This window comes from Megascapheus bottae, chromosome 22 (genome assembly GCF_031878675.1).
Source record: "Megascapheus bottae isolate mThoBot1 chromosome 22, mThoBot2.hap1, whole genome shotgun sequence".
Lineage (NCBI taxonomy): Eukaryota > Metazoa > Chordata > Mammalia > Rodentia > Geomyidae > Megascapheus > Megascapheus bottae.
In genome coordinates, this window is record NC_143530.1 from 9,210,378 (window position 1) to 9,235,613 (window position 25,236).

At 46.4% G+C, this 25,236-nt stretch overlaps 1 protein-coding gene across 5 annotated transcripts in view; it reads right to left on the reverse strand.

Annotated features, from left to right (window-relative positions):
- Daam2 (dishevelled associated activator of morphogenesis 2) overlaps positions 1-25,236 on the reverse strand; it is a 98,754-nt gene that overhangs the window by 21,974 nt on the left and 51,544 nt on the right. For all 5 annotated transcript variants that reach the window (XM_090355730.1, XM_090355729.1, XM_090355731.1 and 2 more), the window contains exons 2-13: positions 17,452-17,675; positions 14,697-14,786; positions 13,938-14,012; positions 13,278-13,372; positions 9,228-9,561; positions 8,291-8,401; positions 6,945-7,048; positions 5,892-5,958; positions 5,081-5,198; positions 2,773-2,911; positions 525-583; positions 217-401 (exon numbers count right to left, since the gene is read on the reverse strand). In XM_090355730.1, the coding sequence (XP_090211856.1) occupies positions 217-401; positions 525-583; positions 2,773-2,911; positions 5,081-5,198; positions 5,892-5,958; positions 6,945-7,048; positions 8,291-8,401; positions 9,228-9,561; positions 13,278-13,372; positions 13,938-14,012; positions 14,697-14,786; positions 17,452-17,619 (1,545 nt within the window). In that variant the 5' untranslated portion in view covers positions 17,620-17,675. The remainder of the gene's footprint in view (positions 1-216; positions 402-524; positions 584-2,772; positions 2,912-5,080; positions 5,199-5,891; positions 5,959-6,944; positions 7,049-8,290; positions 8,402-9,227; positions 9,562-13,277; positions 13,373-13,937; positions 14,013-14,696; positions 14,787-17,451; positions 17,676-25,236) is intronic.

The window sequence follows — 25,236 nt, forward strand, 5'->3', positions numbered from 1 at the left end:
TCATATTTTCTCTTCAGATTCAATGTTCAAATCACACACACACACACACACACACACACACACACACACACACCCCACAATGAAACAGCAAGACAGACACATAGAGTCAAGCAGACTACTGGCTTCCATCTTCCTCTCCATAGCTGCTCCACCCATCCCATCCTCTCAATGTCCAGGGTCTCAGCTCAGTGTTCACATGGGGAAAGCCCCACGTACTGAGATTTCACTGAGTTGGGCTACCAGCTCTGCCACTTGTCCCCTAGCCTGGCGCAGCTCTTGGGACTCTCGGGCCAGCTTGTCCTTCATCTTGTTCAGTGTCTTCATCATCTCCTCCTTCTCCACCGTCTTCGTCTCACACTCCCGCTCCTTCCGCTCCAGCCGACTCACAAGCTCCATGTGTTCTGCAGTGCAGTAGACCCAGAGAGGAAATGGGAGGTGAGAATCCTCTAGGGGTGTAGATGGGGTTCTGAGCTGGTAGGGAAGGAGCCCAGGGAGCACCTAACAGGCTCTGAAGAGCCTCTCACCTTTCCGGAACTTCTCTGCCTGGTCTCGCCACTGTTTCACTTCATTTTCATTGATGAGCCTGGAAGGCAAAGAAGAGAAGTTGCCAGGTGATTGCTGACTGTCAGCCATCTACCACATCCCAAAATACATGCCATGTTTCTTCCCCAGGTTGGAGGGAAACCAGAATGGTGCCTTCTCAGCTGACCCTCTAGATCTCCAGGCCTGCCCAGGTCCACATGACCACCATGAGAGCAGAAGGAACCCCCAGATACTTTATAATCCAACCCCTTGATGGTGCACTTGCACCAAGGGACCAGAAATGAGGATGAGAGATAATTGAGGCTGTACTAGGACTGAATTCCCGGCTACCCTAGGGTACAAACACTTATGGTCCTTTGCAAAAACAAACAAAAAGAGAACTGGCCGCACCAACAGTGCAGAATGAGTGGGCTGAGAGTAAGGGGATATGCCTTAAGGAGATCTCATTTGTGTCAAGCTCTAACAACATGGGATTAACATTAAGCTTTTTACAAAGATATACAAATATAATTAATGAGGGGTAAAATCCCAAAGACATGGTTCAAAGCCAATCTAGGCAGGAAAGTCCATGAGACACTATCTCCAATTAACCACCAGAAGTGGAACTGTGGTTCAAGGTGGTAGAGTGCTAGCCTTGAGCAAAATCACTCAGGTTCAGTGCTCAGGCCCTGATTTTTCAAGCCCCGTAACTGACCAAACATTTTTTTAAGAAGTGAGAGTCATGAGAAAAGGTATCAATGTTTGTAAAGTTATGCAATATATAATGTAACCCTTCTATTAATCACAATAAAAATTATTTAAAAAAGTGAGTGTGGGAGACAGATGAGGTGAAGAGAAGTGAACTATCTCACACTGTGTCTTTCTTACACACACACACACAGATACACACAGATACACACACATACACACTTTCTAAGCCTCAGAAGAGTAGCCTTCAATGCTTATTCACACCTAGGACCAGCTCTCTAAGTCACAGCAGCTTCAAGTGTCCTTAGGACATCTATTGACCAGGAAGAAGCAAACTCTTTATTGGATATGAAGAACTGTCATTCTCTAACGGAAAAGCACACACAATAACATAAGGAATTCACCAAAAAAGTAAAACAAAAGCTGCTTTTTGATTATGAGTTGCCCTGGTTCAACATACACCTGTTAGGGTTTTTTTTTAACTCAATCAACAACTGATTATTGTGCAAAGGAAAACAAGAACAAGTCACAATTCATTTTCTCCTTGGCTTTGGGATGCAACATAATGAATCACTGAGAGCCAACTCATCTCCTTCAGGACAGTTGGCTCAGACTCATACCAAATGTTAAGGAAAAATATTTAAAAATCAGTATTCTAATGTAAGGTTTTATTATTAATTAATTGATGGAAATTTAAATTTTGTTTCTGTATTCCTCTCTATCTAGGGCCAGATGGCCAGGCTTTATGTCAGTGGCCACCAAACTTTTGGTAAAGGGTTAGAGCAAATAAATATTTTATATGCCACATGCAGGGCATGTAACATATGCTTGTGTCTGCTTGGTTAATGTACAAAAACTTCCAGGTGGCTCATACATGTAATCCTAGCTACTCAGGAAGCTGAGATCTAAGGCCCATGATTCAAATCCAGTCTAGGCAGAAAAGATTATGAGAATCTTATCTCCACTTAAACAGCAAAAAGCTAGAAGTAGGGGTATGACTCAAGTGGTTGAGCATCAAAAACCGAGTTAGAGCAAGAGGCTCTGATTCCAAGCCCCAGTACTGACACATACACTAGACAGACAGACAGACAGACAGACAGACGATAGATAGATAGATAGATACAAAAAGCATTATCTCATGGGCCTTATGATAGCAAACTGAAGGGCTAGAGCTAGCCATGTACCATAGTTTTCTGACTGCCATTCGATGCAAATGTGTTCAAATTCCACTATCCAATCTTTGCAGGGTATCCTTGAGAATTGAGAGCATCGCCTGCTTCCTGTTTTCTGAATATGGTTAGCCACATGACACGGGGCCATTCAAATGTAAATAAAATGTAACTTCAGACCCTCAGTCACACTAGCCATGTGTGAAATCTTCCTTTACCCCATTGGGTTGTCACAGAGACAGCAACCAGCTTTCTCCATGAGCCTAGACACTTCTGGAATAAAACTGAAGACCCACTTGGGGCCATCTGGGCATGGGAGGGAGGTCAAAGGGATGATAGGGGACAGGTCAAAGGTAGACATGACACCACTCACATATTGACAATGTTCTTGACATTGAAGTTCTCCAGCGGAGCCAGGTCAGGGTCTACGCCATACTCATCCTGGAGAACAATTTGCTGGAGGATGCGGTCCAGGAGCTGCCATTGCTGGAAGAAGCCACCATTCCGCTTGTCTGAGGGATGAGATGGATGTGCCGTCACTGCACGGAGCTGTGGCGTCACCAGAAATCCTGCCCACATGCCACTGCCTAGGTCCAGGTTGTCAACATGCCTGTCCCCCTCCTCCAAGAAACTCCAAGACTGAGGAATGAGGCAATGCTCCTGGTACTGAGGGAGATTCACACATGCAGTCATCTCCCAGCTCCCTCCACCTGACCTTCCGTGGATGGTCACTCAGGGCATGTTTCTCTACTCACAAGATGCTTCCTGGCTGGTGGCTTTGCTGTTGAGACTGATTATTCTAGGCTCTGGAAATGCTGATTGCTTTTTTTCGTTTGTTTTAAATCTATTTTTTAATGTTCTGAAATACTACCTGCTGAATAATAAAACTGCCAGGGAAACTAAAAAAAAAAAAAAAAAAATGAGCCGGGAATTTGGCCTAGTGGTAGAGGGCTTGCCTAGCATGCACGAAGACCCTGGTTCGATTCCTCGATACCACATACATAGAAAAAAGCTGGAAGTGGTGCTGAGGCTCACGTGGTGGAGCACTAGCCTTGAGAAAGTCCAAGGACAGTGCTCAGGCCCAGGGCTCAAGCCCGGGACTGGCAAAAAAAAACAAACAATTTCAAGATTATCTACATGATTGCTCAACAGAGAAAAGAAGCTGGAAACTGGTTATGGATGTGCACTGACAGTTACAGAAATGGGTGATGGGCAGTTGAGGAGGTTTCCTAGTGGAGATGGCCTTGAATTGTGGAGACATAGGTGTCACGTTGAGGCTATCTGTGCCCCCCCCTTATAGGGTCCACTCTCATAGCCTGGCTGGAGTCGGCTTTTTCAGGTGACAATCACCACCAATCCTCCCTTGGTCCTCCATCCCAAACACTTCATCTCTCCTGACAACCAGAAGAATCAATCAGTATACTCTCACATCAAATCTGCCACCTAGAGGTTGGCTGATCATCTCTTCACCCATTTGGAGTGAGAATAGAGGGACCCATTCACATTGCCCAGGGACTACCAAACATAGGAGCTGTTGGGAGCCAAAAAAAAAAAATAGTCAGGATTGGAAAAGTAATGGCTTCCTGGCCTAGTTCTCTGTCTCCAGCTACCTTCCATACTCTGCCCACAAACTCATCGCTAACTAGCAGAGTTGGCCACTTTCTTTTTCTTTCTTTCTCTTTCTTTCTTTCTTTCTTTCTTTCTTTCTTTCTTTCTTTCTCTTTCTTTCTTTCTTTCTTTCTTTCTTTCTTTTTCTTCCTTTCTTTCCTTTCCTTTCCTTTCCCTTTTTTTTTTTGCCAGTCCTGGGCTTGAACTTAGGCCTGAGCACTATCCTTGGGCTTTCCTCAAGGCTAGCACTCTACTACTTGAGCCACAGCACCACTTCCAGCTTTTCTATGTATATGGTACTGAGAAATCAAATCCGGGTCTTCATGCATGCTAGGCAAGCACTCTACCACTAGGCCAAACTCCTGGCCCCCTGTCCATTTTCTTTCCACCCAGGAGAATAGTCTAAAGCCAATTTACACAGTCACAGAGATAGAACACATTTTACCTAAAACTGTGACTCAGAGAAAGGGAAATCCCTACTGCATAAAGAGCTCACTACGAAAGAGAGATGATAAAGTGCCCAATCCATTTCGTAATGAAAACTCATTTCCAGGTGCATTGTGGGTAATTATTCCCAAGTATGTGTAATTTATTTGATCCCAGCACATCTGGATCTTCAAAACTCAGCCACCTGCTCATGAGTAGCTATTTGGTATCTGTAAAGAAAGGCAGTGGCAAAGATGACAAGGATGGGATGACAAAGATGGAAGAGACGGGTAAAACTTCTAAAGAAAAAAAAAAGCAAACAAGCACATTCCACATCTGGGCTATGCTCCTATCCATGGCTTCTTTCTGGGAGCTGACAGCAGAGCTGCCCGATTTTGCATTGTTCAAGCTACTAGTTATGGAACTAAAGATACTAAAGTGGTTCAGAGTCAACTCCCAAGCTCCTCTCGTGTGTGTCGGTGGATATCCTGCCTACCCCAGAGAGGGAGGAGTCAGGGTCATGAGCCTGGCCTCCCCGGGGCAGACACACAGAGGAATGTGGTCCCCTCAGCCGTGAAGTTTCCTCTCTAGCTGCCTGACCAGGACACAGGCTGGGTACTAGAGGACAGCAAGTGCAAGATACTCACAGGGCATCTGCAGGCAGTGGTGTAAGACAGAGAGCAGGCAGGGGTAGGCCTCTGTGTGCTTCAGCTTCTTGTGGATCAGCTCAAACATCTGGGAGGCACTCTTCGTGTCGATATGGACCTGGGATGGGGGGAAGAGTGGAACACATAGTGAAGGGGAAGCAAAGGAAAAGAATAGGGAGAGGAAGAAAAGACAGTTTCTAGCCACCCAGCCCTAGGAGACCTTTCTCCCCTGCTTCAGAGCTGGGCTTATTGGGAGGAAGACAGAGACAAGGAGGAGGGAGAGATGTTAATGATATAAATTAGAGTTTCTCTATGTCAGCACTTCTGGCTTCTTAGCCAGATGTTCCTAGATTACAGGATCTGTCCTGTGCCAGCATGAGGGTTAGCGAGATCCTTGGCCTCTGCTAGATGCCAAGAGACCCCCTCCCACTCACATCTCCACCAGAAATGCCTCCAGCTTTAATAAGTCTGCCTTGCAGAAGGAGGGAGTCAAACCTATCCATCCCTGTCTGAGAAATATGGATGTGAACTCAGGGAAGTTAGCAAAGGGTACAGATGCCTCAAAATAGCACATGGCCTGTGGCCTAGCATGTGGCTTGTGGTATAACATGTGACCTGCAACACAGGCCTACTACCTGGGTTTAAGACCAAGGTATTCTCTAGTTATGTGGCCACACTGGTGATTCAGAAGCAAGATCTAGCCACCAGGGACCTAACCAACCCTGAAGCCAACACAGGGCCTAGAGTAGATTGTGGTGCCACTTTGGCACCCCACTGCAATCTGCCCACCCCTGTGGGGGTCAAACCTTACCATGTCAAACCTCCGGGCCAGCTCCAGGTCATCCTCATTTCGGACCATCTCAAAGAAGTCTAAATGCCTAGGGTGGAGGAGGGGAAGCAGAGGTTGGGTGATGGATACAGTCCTTTCCACTCCTCTGTCAGCCACATGCAGAAAGAAGCTTTGTTCAGGCAAGGCTAAGGCATGATCAGAAAGAAGCCATCCAATTGAGGCCACAGGCTTCCCCTAGCAGCTCTTATGGCCTTTCTTCAGGAAGGGCTTGGCAGATCTGCAGAAGCACTGTAGTGTTTCTCAATGTCGACTGACTAATGACATGTTTGGCTTGATTGTCCTTGACTTGTATGCCGTGGCCTGTTGAAGCAGCATCCTTACACTCCACCTGTTCAATACCAGTAGAATCTCTGCCCCCAAATGTGATCACCCCAAAATACCCGGCATTTCTAGGTGTCTGTGGGGGGGGGGAATCCCTCTCAGTAAAGGATTACTACCCTACCCACCCATCTTCCCCAGTGTCTTCATACTGTTCCTAAGTCACCCCTCAAAGCTAATCTCTCAGCAAAACACCTTCCGACTGGAAACAATCCATCGGCCCTCCCTTAAAACCCAGGTAATAACCTGCACCAATGGGGTATAACCAAGTGAGTACACTGGTGACATGGAGTGGTTTCATTATGCCTTTGACAGAGTCTGTGTATCTTGGTGGGGATCTGCCAAGGGGAGTGGACTATAAGAGGTTTGGCATTTCTGGCCCCCAAGAACCACAATGCCCCTCCCCTTACCCAACCAGAGTGTGACAACCAAACACCCCCATAAATTTCGAAATGTCCTCTAGGGGGCAGTGAAGCCGTAATGGAGGACCACTGGGTTCACAGGTCTTTAACATCCCCTCCATAAGAGGACAGGCTGGCAAGAACAAACCTGCCCTGTGCAGAACTGATTCTGTGGACCTCTGTGGGAGAGGGGCGGGGAATGGGGGAGGGACAGGCCTTTACCAAGGTCTTACCCTCCCCATCTGACGCACTGTCCCCAAAGGTTTGCAATGAATCTGGGCGGCAAGGGACTTACTTGTCCAGGATGGCATTCTCATGTTGCCGGAGTTTGTCGATCACGGGCTGTATCCCCAGCATCAGAAACTCATACCGGAGGTGGAGGCGGAACTCCAGATTATCCTGGGGGTAGCCAAGAGAGAACCAGACCTGCTAGCTTGTACCATGCCCATGCAATCCCCAGTGGAGTCTGCATCCCAGCTATCATCCCCTCTCGTCTCCTCCTCACATCCCAAAGCTCCAAAAGAGCTGAAGACAGCCTTGAACCTGACTCTCTACCCTGAAGGCCATGAGCTTCCTCCCCTCCCTTGCCCGCAGCCCCTCACCAGCGACCCCTTGGTCTTTGGCATGGAAGAACAGTACTAGAGAAGGACGTGTAGAGCACTTGCTTTGGAGTCAGATGGAGCCTGGTTTGAATCCCTGCTCTGTTACTTCCTAGGTTTGTTGTCTTGACAAAACCTTGGTTTCCTTGTTTGTAAAATGCGTATACCATTCCTTACCCATGGAGAAAAGTAATATTCTTAAAAGTTACCTGGTACCAACTGACCAGAAGGAATGACAGCCATAAACGGCTGTTTATTCCCCCAGCTGCCTTCACTAACGCAGGACATCATGCCTGAACGCAAGGGGAAAAACAAGCTGGCCAGCCGAGAAGAAGGAAAAATAGAGATCAAGAATTTGCCCTTTGCCCTCTTTGTCCTTCAATATGCCTTCCATTGGGCAGATTGCCTTGGAATCGGAGAGATTCACCCCATCTTCAAGTTCTTCTAATATGGTGCTCTTAATTTAGATCTGCAAATCCCATTTTGATCCCCAAAGAAGAGAATTCAGAAAACACATCCAGACAGAAGGTGCTAGAAGAATGTATAAACTGCTCAACCAGAAGCAAATCCCTAGAAAGCTTTGGAAAGAAGAGCTCCAAGTTTCCCTCCTCCTATAAATAATCTCTCGCTTCCTTGAACCATCCTCAGCTAGATGTCCTGGGGGATTTGTCTATGACTCACAGTGCATGAAGAAAACCACATGGAGCCCCCTCTAGCTGAACCAAAACCCTTAAGAATGCTGTGGGACACAGAGCCGCATTAGCCTGCATCACCACTTGTGAAAGCCATTGATAAGACAGAAGGGTTTACAAATAATCCAGGTCTGGGGGATGTGGTGTTGCCCATAGGACAGTGAGCTTCATGAAAGGCTATTATGCGTTTTTTTCTCGAAGAGTAAGAAACAAGCGGCCCAAGAGATAACCTGAAGATGACAGTGGCACAGGTAGCCCACCACCAGATGTGTCCTCCCTTCTTTGTCGCTTACCCAGTCAGGCTTCCCTCTCTTACATCTTACGCCAGACTGAGAATCAGAGAGTCTCACCTCTCCAGCTCCAGCATTGAGGACAGCATTGATGAAGGACATGATGGCTGTTTTCAGGTTCACTTCATCCCGGTACTGCCCCAAACTTCGGTCTAGCTCATTCAGCAGTGTCTAGAGGGGAAGACAGGATAGAAGTCGTCGTGGGAAGGTTCCAGACCTTACAAGAGCAGCCACACCCCCTGGGCCCTGCCATTCCATCCATCCAAGAGGTCTCCTCCATTCTCTCTCTGCAGTCATGTCTCTCCAGACCTCCCAGATCCTGCCTCAGGGAAGGGTGTCCATTTCTGGGCAGCGGTGCTGTGCTGTTTTCTGTGTCACCAGCTCTGCAACCATTTCCAGTACCTGTTGTATCTTTTACAAAGCATCAGGGGCCACTTTCTGCAAAGAACAGGTAGCCAAACTGTCTAATGCCAGAATGAGCAAATGCCTGTGTAGGTACTCCGAGAGCTACCCTGCTATGCCTTGTGCTAAGACACTTTGTTATGTATTGTGCATCCCATTTCTACTTTTCTGGGTAGGTCAGGAACAAGACAATAGACTTCAAATGGTGTGATCTCCCAATGTCTTCACACTAAGCAGTAGCCTAGACCTTCAGCCTAAAAAAAAAAATCTTGACCCCAGAAATTGCATTTAATTCAACCATTCTTGGCTGAGTCCCTTGGCTGGCTACTGGGCTCAGAGCTATAGAGACACAAGATGGAATCAAACCAGTAGGCCAGCCTGTAGAAACCCGCTGTGTAGTAAGGTATACAAGTCCATCTTGGCAGGCAAACCCACAATTCTGGAGGCCCCCCTCATGTCTTTTGAAGTCTACCCCTTCTGGGTCCCAGTCCTCTTGCTCCTCAAGCAAGGGTGCAGCTGTCACAGTGTCCCCTCTCCTCCAGTTTCTCTTACGGAGTCCTCAGCCCATCCCACACCACCCTGATGGACTCCTCACCTGGAAGCGTGTCCTCTCCGCTGCATACACCTGGTAATGCAGCATGGCCTGCAGCACCTTCTTGTGGCCTCCAGGTACCAAGCACACAGCACCCAAGATTTCCAGCACAGCTACTTTGGTCTTGCTGTTCTCTGTGCGCAGGCTCTGGGCGATGGTGCAGATGGCCTCCGGCTGTGACAGCACGTGAGCCCGCCCTTGGGAGTTGTTCATCAGAGCCTTGATACAGCCGATGAGGGAGGTGTGGATGCGGCTCTCGCAGGTGGCATGGTCCATGCTCCGGAGGAAATTCAGCAGGCAGGCCAAGCCCTCCAGCTCAATGAAGCGGGTCACAAACCTAGCAGCCAGAGCCACCAGTGGAAAAGTGAACCCACATCAGCATTTCCTCCCATCTACACTTGCCAACAGCTAACCCATACCCCTGTACACCACAGTACACCAGGTCCTACCTACAGCCACTGCTTGGCTCATTTACAAGACGTACCCACAGCACTGGTTAGAAGACTGATACTTCCTTTGCATTTTAAATACTGTGTGTTATGCTTTCAATATGAACTGTTTCCCAAAAGGCTTTTGTGTCTGAAGGTTTGATTCCTAGGCTGGTATTGCTGTGGAAGGTTCTGGTAGGAGGTGGAGCCTAACTAAAGGAAATTGGTCACTGAGGGCTGGGCCCTTGACGGCTGTATCTTGTCTTAGGTTCCTTGCTGTCTCAGTCTTTCTGTTTCTGGTCTTCTATGAGTTGAACAGCCTCTGCCTCATGCTCTGGGCATACCATAATGTTCTATCTCACCACCTACCCAGAAACACGGGTCTGTGACTGTGGGCCAAACCCTACAACACAGTGTGCCAAAATAAAGCCTTTCTGCCTCAAGTTGCTTTTCTCAGGCAATTAGCCACTGCCATGGATAGCTAACACACTGGACATTTGCATATCATTGACCAGTCCAGCAGTTGTGTAGCTAAATTAAGATGTGAAGAAACATATCATAGATCATAGCCAGTAAGCCTGAAGACCCATCCTCAATGAGATAATTGAGATCAGAGATGATCATTGAGATTACATGTAGATAATTCTAGTTAGATGACAAGAAGGACTAGTCAGAGAAACTATTCCAATCACAGACTCAAGAAAGACCAAGAGTAAAAAACTATATTTCAGGTGACTTAAGCAAACCACCGGAGTTGTCTTTAAATGTTAGGGAAACATCAAAACTCATGCAGTCTGGTTCCTCATAACCTTAACAGGTTTAGAGATAGTTCTCAGGGTCCAGCAGCTTGGATGAAAAAAAAGAAAATTACATTTCTGCTTTTAATAACTGCTCACCAAAATTTAGCATTTGCCTTCCATTGAAGAAGGTAAGTTATAAACAACAGTGTTATTAGTGGAGTCCATGGTTTTCTCATCCAAAGAAATCACTGTTATTTTCCTATCCAGTTATAGTTGTAGCAGGCGTCTCGAGATGTCATTTACACCTATCAGGACTTCAAGATTATAACAGTTATCAGACCTGCTGCCTGTTCTCAGGACTGGAGGCATAACACAGTGGCACAGTTATGGCTTATCTCATGCAGTTTTAATACACACTCGCTGTATTTTAATTGAGTTTGGTTTATTCTTTAACTTTATCTCTTTATGTATTTTATTCTCATAAAACATCATTTCTGAGAAGAGGCCTATAGGTTTCCGGCAGGTACCAGATATATTGGCAATACATACACATTTTTTTAAGAAAAAAGGTTTGGAATCCTCAAGTTAGTAGCAGCATTAATGATCTGAGGATACTGTTATAAATTCACCTTAGGGAACATTATATAGAATTACTGTAGAAATGTATCTGTATGTCTTTTATATTATTGTGTAAATATACCTAACACAAATAGAATATGCTTTCAAATTCAGTTAAAAATAAACATCTCTCTTTTTTTCCTATTATATGTTTTTCTGTAACCCACTAAATTTCCACAATAGCCTGTGTTGCTTTTAGAATGGGAATTTTATTAAGGGATAGTCAAATGAATTGTGGTAGATGAGTTCACCCAGACTTCTCAACCCCCTTACGTCTTGGCTACCTCAGCCTTTCCATCTCCTTTTCTCAGACTGACCCCATTGTAAGCCAGGGACACAGAGATAGACATGCTTCCCTTCCCTTACAATCTCTGTTCTCAGGCTCTGGGAGCCGAGAGCGAGACTATACATATACACACCTTACCCCTCCCCAAAGCAGATGGCTAGTAAATCTCAAATGAGAGCCCTCTAGGAAAAGAAACAAAAAAGTCCCGATTGTATTGTTGGCCCATTTTCCTGACTAGGACTGCTTATTGATTCTAGCCGAGGTAATCCCAAACTATCAATGTCATTGATAGCCTAGATGATCCAATGAGTGATATCATTGGGAGCTATCAACAATGTCATGGAACACGACTAGGAAAGAAGTACACCAGTGTATAGTATAGGATCTTTGCCATGCACATGCGTTGTGTCTGATCTCAAGGACATGATTCATAGTTTTAAAAAAAGCATATACAATAGCATAATATGGAAAAATACTTAGGTAGTCAAAGAGTGGTATCTTTCAAAAGACTGTTTGGATATAAATCATTCTTAGAGGTGCACATGATTTAAATGATTATATAATAACTTAGTTATTATGTATATACAATTTAGATTTTAATCAAAATTAACTTGTGCAACTGGTTTTCAAAATTGCTGAAAATTTAACACGACATTAGACTCTCCTTAAACTGCAGAGCTTCTGTATGGCAAAGGACATAGCTAGCAAGTTAAACAGAAAGTCCACAGAGTGGGAGAAGATCTTCACTAGCCATACAACAGACAAGGGCCTCATATCTAAAATATACCCACAGCTCAAAAAATTGACTCTCTCCAAAACAAATCTTCAAAGAAACAACTATCCCATTTATAAGGAAATGAAAAGACTTGGGAAAAAAACATAAGTGAAGTAAGCCAGACCCAAAGGAACGTAGGCTCAATGCTTTCCCTCATTTGTAATAATTAGCACACACCTAGGACTTTCCTAGAAAAGGATTACAATAGGTCAAAACCTAGGTACATAAGGTCATATAGGATGAGACTAAATAAAAGGATCTCTAGGACATGGAAACAAGAGCTTTAGCTTGAGTGATTATTGTTCTTAATGTACTATGTTATTTCTCTTCTCTTTTTCCCTTGTGGTTAATCTCATATTTGTTACTGTATCTGACTTTGTTACCTGGTATATTGTATATATGTTTATTTGAAATAGGAAAGGGAAGGGGGGAAAACAAGATGATTGGGAGGGGCGGGGAAGGGAAATGAGGAAGAAACATGAGAAGGGGTATCAATATGTGAAAAGTAATGCACCTACTACCTGACGAATGTAACTGTAACCCCTATATTTTAGCCTGACAATTAAAAAAGAAAGAAAGAAACTCCTTGTGGCTCTTTGCCCTCTGTGGACCCTACACTTTGTGGCCTGGAAAGACAAGGTAGGGTCCTCCTGTGGCCTTTGGGACATCTGTCCATCCATTCCTTTTCTTTGCCTACATGGCTTCTACTTCAGATGGCCTCATCGCACCCATAGACTCCACCCCTCCCCCAAGTGGTGAGAGTGCTTGAGAAATTCTCCACCCTCCTTCCTAGTTGAGTGCTCACTCTCTTCTTCCCCTTCCTCAGAACGTTCTTTCTTAGACACCTCCACTGTCTGACTTCCTTCCTGTTCGATTCTTCTCCAAACCAAGTACCTGTCCTCAGTTCCTCTTTAGAGAGCTCCTCAGGACCCGAGGTTTATTCCCGTTCCTGTGTCTATCCTCCCTCCTCCTCTCCTGTCCTCCCCTCCTAGTCACCCCTGGCCACCACCCGGCAGCGCAGCAGCATAGTAGAAACTGGGAGGTAATGTGGATGAGGGAGACTCTAGGGATTTCTGGAAGTAGAGCTGGCCAAGGGACCAGGGTGGGACAGACGTCTAGGCTAAACAGCATCAGGAAGTTCAAATGATCCACTGGGCAGAGGCACAGACGGAAGGGAAAGAAGGTGATACAGGCTGACTCACTGACCTCATGGGCTGCGTCCGGAGAGCCGTCTTCAGGTCCTCCACAACTTTGTTCCTCATCTCCATCTCCTCTTCATCGTAGGCATACAGGCTTTGTATCTGAGGCCAGTCAGTGGGAGAGGGAAGCAGTCACACCAAGATTTCCAAACATGGTGTACACCCCAAACCCAGATGTGGCTTTAGGGTCGCCCTTGTTCAGGAAGGGCAAGGCCATGGGAGTGGTTTACTAAGATACAGTCAGACTCTGAGAGACCCTGGTTCTCGCCATCTGTGAAGTGGGGAGTCGTAGTGGCCTACTGAGTACAACTATGTGATGTCCAAGTGTGTGTGTGTGTGTGTGTGTGTGTGTGTGTGTGTGTGTGTGTACGCCAGTCCTAGGGCTTGAACTCAGGGCCTTGGTGCTTATTCCTGAGTCTCTGCCATGAGCTACGGCTTCACTTCCATCATTCTTTGGTAGTTTCTTAGGGATAAGAGTCTCATGAACTTTCCTGCCTGGGATGGATTGTGAGCCCCGACCCTGGCCCCCACCATTGAAAGGAAAGGTCAGTCATGACAAAAAGAAACTGGAGAATGGCTGAGCCCTAGGACATGAGGTGCAGTTAGATGCAGGGCTTGCTCTCCCCCCACGGACTAGGGTGGGGAGGCAGTAGAGGAGAGGACTCACCGCGGCCATGGAGTTGATGCGGTCAATGTAATAGTCTGGCCAGCTGGTCGCTAGCTTGTTGGGGTCCTCCTGCTCCTGGAATCGGAAGGATGGTATGGGCCAATCAGCATGAGAGTCCATGGCCAGAGAGCCTGAGTTTCATGCCAGGTCAGCACAGGGGTTCAATTCTCAGCTCTGCCCACAGAGGGCGATTTGAAGAAAGACACAGTCTCTCCAGGCTTAAATTGCTTCCTCCATAAAATGCAAACCCCCAGCACCAAATCTCATGACGAGACAATAACCTGAGCAGGCCACTGCACCACACAGTTGTGCACTTTCAATGAGCAACACGTACAATTTTTTAAAATATTCATTTCCCTCTGCTCATATCTATGCTGCATATTATGTATATTACAATATAGTTTCATGGCTGGTGAGTCTAATACAAATTTGCATTTATATGTTTCCTATCTTTCCTTTTTTCTGATGATATTACTTTTGTAATATGTGAAAGTATTGGCACATGGTAGTTTGGAAATTTAGAAGCTTGGTGTTTTGGTAACCCAGAGAGCATCTGCTATGGTGCTAAGTACTCAGTAAGCACTGAGTGAATGATACCTACAAAAAGGGAAGAAACTCAAGATCCTAGGTTCTGGAAAAATGATGGAGAGAGGGAGGAGGGGAGGGGTCAGATGAAGAAGGGAGGGGGCAGAGAGGGATAAAACGGAAGGGAGGATAGGAGTCAGAAGAAAAAGGAAGGGAATGAGGAAAGGAGGGCACCTTCTTCTTGCTGCAATAGATCTGCCATTTCTTCTCAGGGGGCAGTGCGAACACAGCCTCCCGGTTTTTGTCAGTGAGATCCAATTCATCCTGCAGAGACAACAACAAGAAATATGTCTGTCCTCCAAGGATGCTTGAGACCAGAATACTCAACCCTACAGGAAATTGTGAGGCTCCAAAAATGCCCTCAGCCTGCTGGCTTCCTCTGGAAGAGCCTCATACACCCCACTAGCCTAACCAAACCAGTGCTTCTTCTACCCAAGATCCCTTGCTTTCTGTCCCCACCACCTTTTCTCCCACCAAGTCCCCCCCTCATCCTCTTGGCCACCTTGTTCCCTGCCCTTGGGCATGGCCCTGCTGCTCCCTCTTCCTGCCCAGGATTTCATGTCTTTCTGCCATGGCCTTTCCTAATCTTGTCCACAGCTCAGGTCTTGACTTGTGGTGAAGATCCCTGCTTCATCCTTCAAGTCTCTTGAGTCTCTCTCCCAGAAATTCTCTGGCTCCCATAACTTCCTCACTTGAGTCTTAGCAAGGGCTGGTAGAGCCCGTGAATGGGTTCTGAGCAGAGTAGAAAGGCTATGCCATTCCAAGAAGAATGAATCGTTTGTGGGAGCCAGCCCCTCCATCTGTGGAATCACCAAGAAGAGGCTCACCAGGATTCAAAGGAACAGACTTGGTAAGCTTCTGATCTGGTCATATGTCTTAAGGTAACTCTACAGGTAGTCTGGGGTCACTTTACAGGTTTCGCTATAATGGTTTCTCTCTGAATTCTTTTCTTTTTGAATCAGCATTTAATCCTGTAGATCCTGAGCAATTCCAGGGTCCATTAAAAAAATAGTTTACAGGCCATGGGAGACTTAGTATGTTTTCAACTCAATGGTGAGTCTTTTCAAAAGCAAAAGTAAAACTCACATTAAGACCTTAAAGCATAATATTACTAACCATTATACTTTCAGGTAGGATAGATCATGGTAGCAACATATAAAGAAGCAGGGGTTCTTAAATCTCAGGGGGTCTTAAATCTCTAATCTTTAGTCTATACTTTTTTTCTCCAAAAAACACTTAAGACTTTTCACAGTGATCAGAACTGCCAGATAGAAATGTAATAAGAGCAACATATACTTCAACTTTTTTTTCAGTTGTATTTTAAAAGTGTGATGGAGAATTGGATGAAATTGATTTCACGACTACACTTTATTGCCACCAATACAACTAAAATATGATCACTTCAACACGTAATAAGTGTAAAAAATCATCAGTAAGTAAATTATCAGATAAGATTCCTTTGTTTTCCTCAAACTAAGTTTTCAAAACCTGGTGTGTACTTTGCACATAAAGCTCATCTTAGTGTAGACAGAACAGAAGCCCCAGGGGGACAGGGGCTGCCATTTGAACAACACATGTGACAACAGTTTGAAATAATGCCAATCCTTTCCCTTGCATTTGGAACTTGTGCCCAGCAAAGGTTGGGTATCACTTTTGTTTTTATTTGTTTCTGCAGAACTGCTCTCTACCTATCTTAAGAATATCCTCAGTCAAGGCTCTCAGAGTCCACAGAAGCCAGTGGCATCCTAGCTATTTAGGAGGCTGAGATCTGAGGATCATCATTTGAAGTCAGCCTGGACAGAAAAGTCTGTCCAGAAAAGTCTTATCTTCAATGAATCACCAAAAAGCTAGAAGTGGAGGTATGGCTCAAGTGGTAGAGAGCCAGCAATAAGAAAAAAATAATCAAACTAGAGGCTTGAGTTAAAGTCCTAGTACCAGAACAACAAAAAATCATGTATTTTACTCGAGAAAATATCCCTGGGTAACACCAACCAGATTCTAGCAAAACACTTTGTTCCTTGACCTCAGCCCAGAGAAAGGAATAAATCAGAAACAGAATTTTCCTGAACCTGACGTGACAATTTGCATGGCCTCCTCTTTGGGTGATCCTGGATTTTGGAGGGCTGGGTTGCCTTGCCCAGGTGCATCTCTTAGTAAATATGAGTTAAGAAAACACATTCCAAAACACAGTACTATTTCTCTGTTGGCTTGATGACCTGTCAAGAGAATGAGTGAGCATTTAAGTTTCTTGGTACATGAACTTGTGCTTAGAGCTGTGGCACAGGCCCTGCATCCCTGTCTGGGACTTCCTTCACTATCCAAGCTTCATCTCATCAAGAATAGGTGTTCTAATAGGAGGATTACACATCCTTCCTGTTCTGTCTCCTTGAGGTCAGAAAGTGAAGCTTCATGCAGAGGGCTTCTCATCCAAACAGGTGGTATGCAGTTCTGCACAGGTATTTCAGAGTCAGGAAGATCTCATCATCCTGTGAATGATAGAGCTGTAGCATCCTCAGTCTTGAACCAGATTTAGACGTGACCTGTGCACGAGAACTGCCATCTTTCTAGCCACTCGCAGCCCTGAACGGAGGCTCCCAGCATCTATCTATAGAACAGACACTAGTCTGCCCGTGAAATGAAAAGATCCGGGGCAAACGCCAGAGAGCAAAAGAGAAAAAGGAGTGGAAAATCTATATTTTCAGTCTCCTTGCTGCCTTGTTTCACAATAGAATGGACCGGCCTGTCCCTATGGGGTCCCAACCTAGTGAGAGAGACTCTGCTTCCTCCACACCGTGAAGGTGGTTTAGGAAGTCCACCTCAGCCCCAGAAAGACTTCTGCGAGGCGGCTCCTGCCCCGCCTCACTCTGACTGTCCGCCCACCGTCATCCCAATCATCATCAACCCCTTTCCTTCTCCAGCGCTCACTCACCACCAGCTCTGCAAAGCGGACATTGAGCTCCTCCGGGTTTGGGATGGAGCTGGAGAATTCCATGTACTGCAGGGCGTGGCTGTCCCGAAGGTCCATCTCAGAGAGGTCACTGCTTCCAAAGCAACACAGGAAGCCCACGCCATGGCGGCTCCTCTTACGGGGGGCCATGGTTATAGTGGACTGGGGCAGGTCAGCAGGCAGATGCCCTAGGTCCTCATTGCAGTCTAGACAGTGGGAGAGAACACAGGTGGTCAGGCATGGCAGATGGAGGTCGCTCCGCCTTCAGAGCCTCTTTGTTCTTCTACTTCATAGGCAAGGCCCCCTCTCTTGTATTCAGCCTCTCTCTGTTTCCTATAGCAACTCCCACCTGGAATCATTTATCTGTCCCACCAGGCCCCTGAGTGGGTCCTGCCACAGTGCTCTTCCATTCCCTCCCCCTGGCCCCGGAGAAGACAGGAAGACTGTCTTCACAGCATATGACTTCCGGGCGGTCAAAGCTGGTGACCACCCCGTGCAGATGGGGTCCTGATCCCTGTCCCCTGGGAGATTCAGGCCTGGGGTTTTCTGACTCACCTGATTCGTTTTATGGCCTGCGGATGATGGATTTATCAAGTGGGGAGGGGAGGGAGTGGACATTGGCTAGCAGAGCGAACACTGAGCTCTTTATACAGTCCAGCTCTTAGAACAGGGGCCCTCTAAAGAATTAAAGATGGAAGGATTCAAAGTCTTGCTCAGGTTTCTGCCCACTCTGTCATACTTAGGAACATTTAGATGACCAACAAAGTGAGGGCTCACTTGAGCATCTAGAAGAAAGAGACCACAGACCTCCGGAGAGGTCACCCAAAGTATCAAGAGAGTAGATTCTGGAACTGACTTCAACATGCTGGAGGAAAGGGAGTCACATCTTTCCATACCAACCAAGAACAGAGGACACAGAACTGGCCAGACAAGGGAACTGATGGGCAACCTACAGTTGGGCAGTGGTTGAAACAGAAAGCATTAAGTCCTGGGCTTGCTTCACAGGAAGCCTAGTTCAGTCATGACCAGCTTGAGAAAAAGAAATACTGCTCTAGACATGGTATCTGCACAGCTACTAGATTAACACCAACCACTGGCCCAGAGGACCCTAAGGGCAAAAACATCCCACACCACTGGTTCCTAAGGACGATTACAGACTACCTGGGTACCTTCAGCAGGAAGACATTCACACTTCCACAGCTGCCCACCAGACTCTTACTACCCCAGGGATCGAGACTTGAACTTTTTAGATAGAAATGTGAGATTCAGCTTTTAGCCCTGTTGAACATTCTTGACTGAGCTGTTTCTCTAAGACCTGAATCATGAAGAGGGTAGACGTCTTGCACGGCTGCACTCACACCATTGCCAATTATAAGAAGAACATAAATGGCAGTTACAATAAGGAAATAAATCCCAATCACACAACCACCTCTGGGATGTCAAAATTATGTGCAAATGCTTGAGGGCACAGCCCAGACACCAGCTCTAGATCCATATGACAACTCCCCCCCCCTCCTTTTCCATAAAGACAACCTGAGAGCGGTTCTCAAAAGTCCCAGGATGGCTAAACCTGTTGAAGTCCTAGGCTTTAGAATCTTATCAAGGAGGAAAACAAGATAAAGATGGCATTCATAGTTCCTAACAGATTCTATAACATCTACAGAACTCTGCTTTATTGCCCAGCTCCCAACACTCTGACTAATAACTTAAGGGCAATCTTATCTGGCCTCTCCTAGAAGTCATGATTCATTTTACTTAACAGCCTAGAACGTTTTGCTGAGTCCATTTTTATCTTTATAAGCTTTGTGGTATCTTTTAAATAGACTCAGCAAGCCTCAAGTACAGTGTAGAATCTACGGATTTTTTATGTTATTGGTTACTTCTGTCTTTCTGGCACTCATTCTGTATAGCATAGCTAATCAAGAACTTGTGAGGGTTGGGTATATTAAGAGGGTCATGGCCTGAGGTCACCCCAGGCAAAAGCTTGAAACCTTACCTGAAAAATAAACTAGAGCAGAAGGGGACTGACATATGACATAAGTAGTGGAGAACTTGCCTAGTACATGTGAGGCTCCTTATTAAACATCCAGGAAATATGGGCTACAATATCTAAGTCCTGGAACTTGATAAGTACTTAGAAACTTGTTTAGGGAGGGTAGTTACTAGGGCTAGAGAAACATCCAGAAGATATCCAATCAGTTCATAGTAGCAAAGACCTGAGAAAAACAGTAGAAAAGGGGACCTTGGGTGGGGGGGGTGAGAATTGGCAGCAAAGTTCATGAGTTTGGTGAACTAAGCCCCAGATGATAGCTTCACATAGCATCCTAGCTAGGAGCTCCCTGCCCCAATGGTACAGAACACAAAGTGAATCCCCTTTGCTTCATTAGCCTCCAAAATGCAGTAGGAGGCTGGCCGAGCATGGCCCAGGGCACAGGAAGCCCCCAGGGGCCTCAGGGAGAATGGACAGGCAGCATGATGAGGCTCTAGAAGAGATGGGCTATGTCTAGCAGGGCCTGTGATCCCCTCTTCCTGCCTTCAATCCCTCACCCTCCTGTTCCACCCCTAGCCTCCAGTCTCAGGCTTCTTTGTTCTTTGGCTTCTAAACCAAGCCTTGCCAGGAAGAACTGAGGGTAGGTACTGATGTTGTTGTATACTAGCTGTTGACAGCCACGACTGCTCTGATTCATTGATTCCTTGCCCTACCTGCTCTCAAATGTTTTAGCATTTCCTCTGAGGGTGGGGAGAGGGGTGCGGTGGCCCTGGGGTAGGGAAGTGGAAAGAGGTGAACACAGGCCCTCTAGACAGGAAGTCCCACCCCCCAGGAAGAGGGCTTGGGCTCTGCAGTGTGTGCCATATTAACACTTCTAAGGCCGTCTGTAAGACAGCTCTCAGTTCTGCTTATGTTTCTGAAGATAAAGCCCCTCCCAATGAAACCCTCTTTGTAGTTTTCTTCTTCCCTGTTGTGAGGTCCCATCTGAACCTCTAAGATGGAAACCACAGGCTCTTCAGCAGGAAGGAGCCCCAGGGACTAGAATTCAGGCTAGAGGGATTTGAACCTGCTGCTTGCATCACCTGCTTCTCTCTTCACGGAACTATCCCCATCACTGTGGTAGGACCTACCCTCCATGCGCTGTCCCCTCACTCTCTCCCCTCTTCCTGGGGCATGGGGTCTTCGCAGGACTGTCAACACGAGAAAAAGGCAGACAAACCTAAGACGCCACGCCACTGGGTACATACCCCCTGGGATTGCAGAGGGTAGTCCAGCCATACTGGGCATTACAATCATCTCTCCATACACTGGAGTTGGGTCAATTCTGAGCCCAGGGCTCATCAAAGCTCTTTCACAACCACTGAAGGGCCATATTCTCTTCTCTGTTTCCTCCCTGTGCAATGGTTGGCCTCCTCAAAAGACCTTTCCCACTGCCTGACTATGTCCTGTTCCCAGTGATTTCCCAAAGGGCTCTTGGCATCCTGTGCCAGCAATTCTCCCACATTCTGCCCGAGCTTGCCAGGACCTCCTATTATTTGACTTCATGCCTCACATTTGTTCTGCAAAGATGAAAATCATCACCCTGACCCCTGGTCTCTGACCCTGTTGGCTCCACACAACAATGTTTGCATTTTAGGACTTCCAAGACCTGATAGCTTCAGTGTCTATTGCTCAGAGTTAAGCAAAGGCAGAATAAAACCTGGGTATGTACTGCACACTGGGATTTTGCTATTGTGTGTGTGTGTGTGTGTGTGTGTGTGTGTGTGTGTGTACCAATACTAGATCTTGAACTGGGGCCTTACACGCTCCCTTGGCCTTTTTACACAAGGCTGGTACTCTACCACTTCCAGCATTTTGCTGGTTGATTGCAGATGAGAGAGTGTTAGCCTAGAGAGGTGTTTGGACAGGGCACCCAGTCCATCCTGGGGGGGATGAAGGAGAAGTCAGAACAGGCTTCCAGGAGAAGGTGGCATTGAATTAGTCTTGCATAAGAGAATTAAGGAAGAGTGCAAGGGATGGGAAGAGGATGGTGGGAAAAGGCATGGAGAGGAAGAAGAATGTGGCGTGAGGCCAGTGTCCTTGCTTGGTGGCCTGGTTCTGTTGTGGCTAAATCACTAGGAAGAGGAACGGACTGGGTAGACAAGTAGAGAGACTGCTCTTGATCCTGCTCTTCCCTCCATATACAGAGGGCTGGGAATGGGGCCCAGAACATCCCAGAGCTGCTGCAGGGAACACAGGAATGTAAACATCGCTGCTTCTCAGGCAGAAGTTGTGCACTGCCCCTCCTGTGCTGCTGGAAGTCACCTAGGAAGTGACCTTACCCAGGGCCAGCTTCCAAAGGAACCATCTTGTGCTTCTCTATCCCAGGCTGTACCACTGGGCCCTTGGCTGACCCACCTCCCCTCTGCCCACCTGTACCACCCCCGCCCTCATCTCCAGCAGACCAGCTTCTCATGCTCTGTGGATAGCAACAGGCCTAGCACTGCCCCCAACCCTCTGCATACCCACTTCTTCCCTGATGCTGTTTGAACCTTCAGTGCACAAGTCCACCCCTGGGGAGATTTGAGTGGATTCTGGGCAATTGCAATCAGCTCAAACTACATGGCTCCCAACAAGTTACCTTGCTTCTCTGAGCCTCAGTTTCCCTCAGAGGAAAGAACAGTATGTTGTGCACAGGGCTGTTCTAAATTACCTGGTATTCTGTGAAATGAGTCAAACAATGACTGAAAAAATATCAAGTGCAATTAGTAACTTACATATTTCAGAGTGTCTTTACCTATGAGCATGCTGTATATAATAAGCATTATAAGCCTCAGCAAATTACTGTAGGGCTGAACTCTAGTCATAGAATGGCATTGTGAAAGTGTTAGTGGTCCACAATCATTTTTATAACTATTGACTATTGGCTATTTGCATGCAACAGAAACCATAGGCACCACATCACTAAGATGTTTACTACCTGGCTCCTCAAAAGAGCCTGTGGGCCTCTGTGCTGTTAGCTTGGATCCTGTGTAATGGGCAATATCTAAGTATTTTTATTCTGCATAAGCATCCATTTGGTTCAACTTAACATGTCACACTGGCTCATCACTTACCCTGTATGGCTCATTGAGTCACCAATGCTAGGCTCCAAAACCAGTGATTCTGATCACAATAAAGTGACCATGGCCGTTGATTAAGCGCCTGCTATGTTTCAGGTTTATCTGAGACTTTTGCCTACTTTTTCTACAGAGAGGAAACCTAGGTTCAGAAAGATGCTAACTGTGAGTCAGCGCTCTTAGATCCTTAGACTTACACCATCTGTTCTGTCAGCACTTTGTAATCTATGGAGAGGGATACTGGGATTAAAAGCACCTCTGGTTAGGACAGGAAATAGAGAGCAGACCAACTATATCGTCATGTGTCCGGGTCCCAGACAACAGTGGGTCATGTAGTCCAGAAATCCAGGCCTGTCTCTATCAGGGTATCACTTACCACAGGTCTCAGGCAGACACTGAGCCACCTGACTTTCTGACTGGCACTGTGAGTCTCAACAGGGCTGGAAAGGGACAGGGAGAACTCAGAAAAGAAACATGGCCCTCCTTCCAGGACTGGAGGATCTATTTTAACAGCTACTTATGTCAGGGTCTTTTCCTGTGCTCTAGGAGAAACAAAGAATGCAAAAGAAAATGCTCTCTACCCCAGAACCCAGAAGTGCCAGCCAGGGGTGGGAATTCACAGAGGAGCCGCTGAAATTGAGAAAAAGAGGAGGAAACTTGTATCCTACAGGAAAAGGTAAAGTTCTCCCAACCCCCGGTGAGAGGCTTTTTGACTAGGGAGTAACAGTGGGAGCTACCAATTTTTCAGCCAATTTTTTCATAGGCAGGAATCAAACAGGTCAAGGCCATGGTCAAGCAATCTTTCCACCATCCATCTTCCCACTCACCTCCCCCTCCTCCCATTCACCTATCCATCCAGCATCTACCCATCACCCATCTATCCACCCACCCATCAATCCACTCATCCACTCATCCATCTACCCATTACCCATCTGACCATCCACCAGTCCACTCATTCATCTGATTATCCATCAATCACATCCATCATCCATTCATCCACTCATCAATCCACCTATCTAACCACTCATCTATCTACCCATCATCCATCCAATCTATTCACACAACTATTGTATCCATCATCAGTTCACTCATTAATCCATTTATCCATTCACTTATCTACCCATTGTCCATCTGTCCATCCCTCCATCCACACATCCATCCATCCATCAGCCATCCATTCATCTGTCATCCATCCATCTGTCATTCCTCCATCCATCCATCCATTCTTGCTGAGTGATTATAATATACAAAGCAATGTCCTGGTACCTTAGCAAGGCAAACATGAAATCTTCTTGCTAGGGAAATATGTGCACAAACAACTAGGATTCAGGCAAGGAAGGATCTGATGGACTGCTGGAGAGAAAGTGACTTACTTCTGGCTTGGCCTGGAACCTTCCCCAGAATGAATGTTATTATTATAACCAGGTTTTGGAGGTGGAAAGGACATTGTCACAAGTTAGTGGGGATCCAGGAAGGCATTTCAACCAAGTGTGCCAGAACAAAGATACGGCATTAACCAAAGCCCAAGGTGAATGAGGGACACAGGACAGAAGAAAGAAAAGCTTTGAGTGCCAGGCCAAGGAAAGGGAAGCCATGAAAGGTGGAGGGTTTGGGTTTTGGCTGCTACATGTGTTAGTTTATAACAAAGGAATGTTATATCAAATCAGAGTGAGGGTTCAAACAGACATTTCTGGTGGAGTGTGTGGGGTACACTGTAGGGAAAAGAAACAGAAGGAGGGAATGATTAGGAAGGAATGAGGCCCTGGACTGCCCCGAATGCAGAGGAGGCAGTGGATATCAGAGACGTTGGCATATGTGTGGGAATGAGGGACCTTGGCTGGACCAGGACTCGGACTACGAATGACAGGAACAGACGGGAGCTCTTGGCCAGCAGTTGCAAAGCGAGAGGAGAAGGAATTTCAACACCCATAGCTCTGCTACAAATTTGAGCCAGAGGTCTGGGGCTCTTGGCCAAAAGGAAACACTCCAGGCACTCAAACACATTGCCTCATCCCCTTCTGCTTCCAGGAAGCCGATTCCTCCTGCAGGTCAGGCAGAGAGGTGCCTTCCTGGCTGTGGTAAGGGGGTTACAGTCAACAGCTTCCTCCTATGTGCTGATCATGGTCTTCATCACAGAACCTCACCATTCTGTGACCCAGAGCTGCCAGAAGGTCTCCACTGGTCCGTCCTCTTAGTCTACTTCTCCTGGGATTCCAGGACAAATGGGGTTTTATTTGTCACTTTTAAGGATGGGGCCTCTAAGGTTCTTGAAAGACAGTCCTACCTCAATCCCATCTGCTCCTGTGACCATGACCCTGTCAAGATCCCTCGGCTGGGCATTCTCCAGCTCACAGTGCCCTCTTGTACCCATTGCCCCTCTAGCACCCTGAATTCACACCCGGACTACAATGGGAAATGCAAAGATTTTGGGGAGGACAGCAACTGGAAATGAGCCATTTCTTAGAAAGCAAATGTGGGTGAAAAGGTCAATTCAAGAACCCCCCTTGTCATTCTGTTCATACCGTTCCATCTGTCCATTCATTTCTTCTAACAAATGTTTGTTTGCCCAAGTGAGTATTGTGCTAAGAGCTGGAAAAACACACAGGAAAAAGGAATACAGTTTGGTTTGGAAGGGAGTCGATTTAAACAAATAAATATGCACAAGAGTGTGGATGTAAT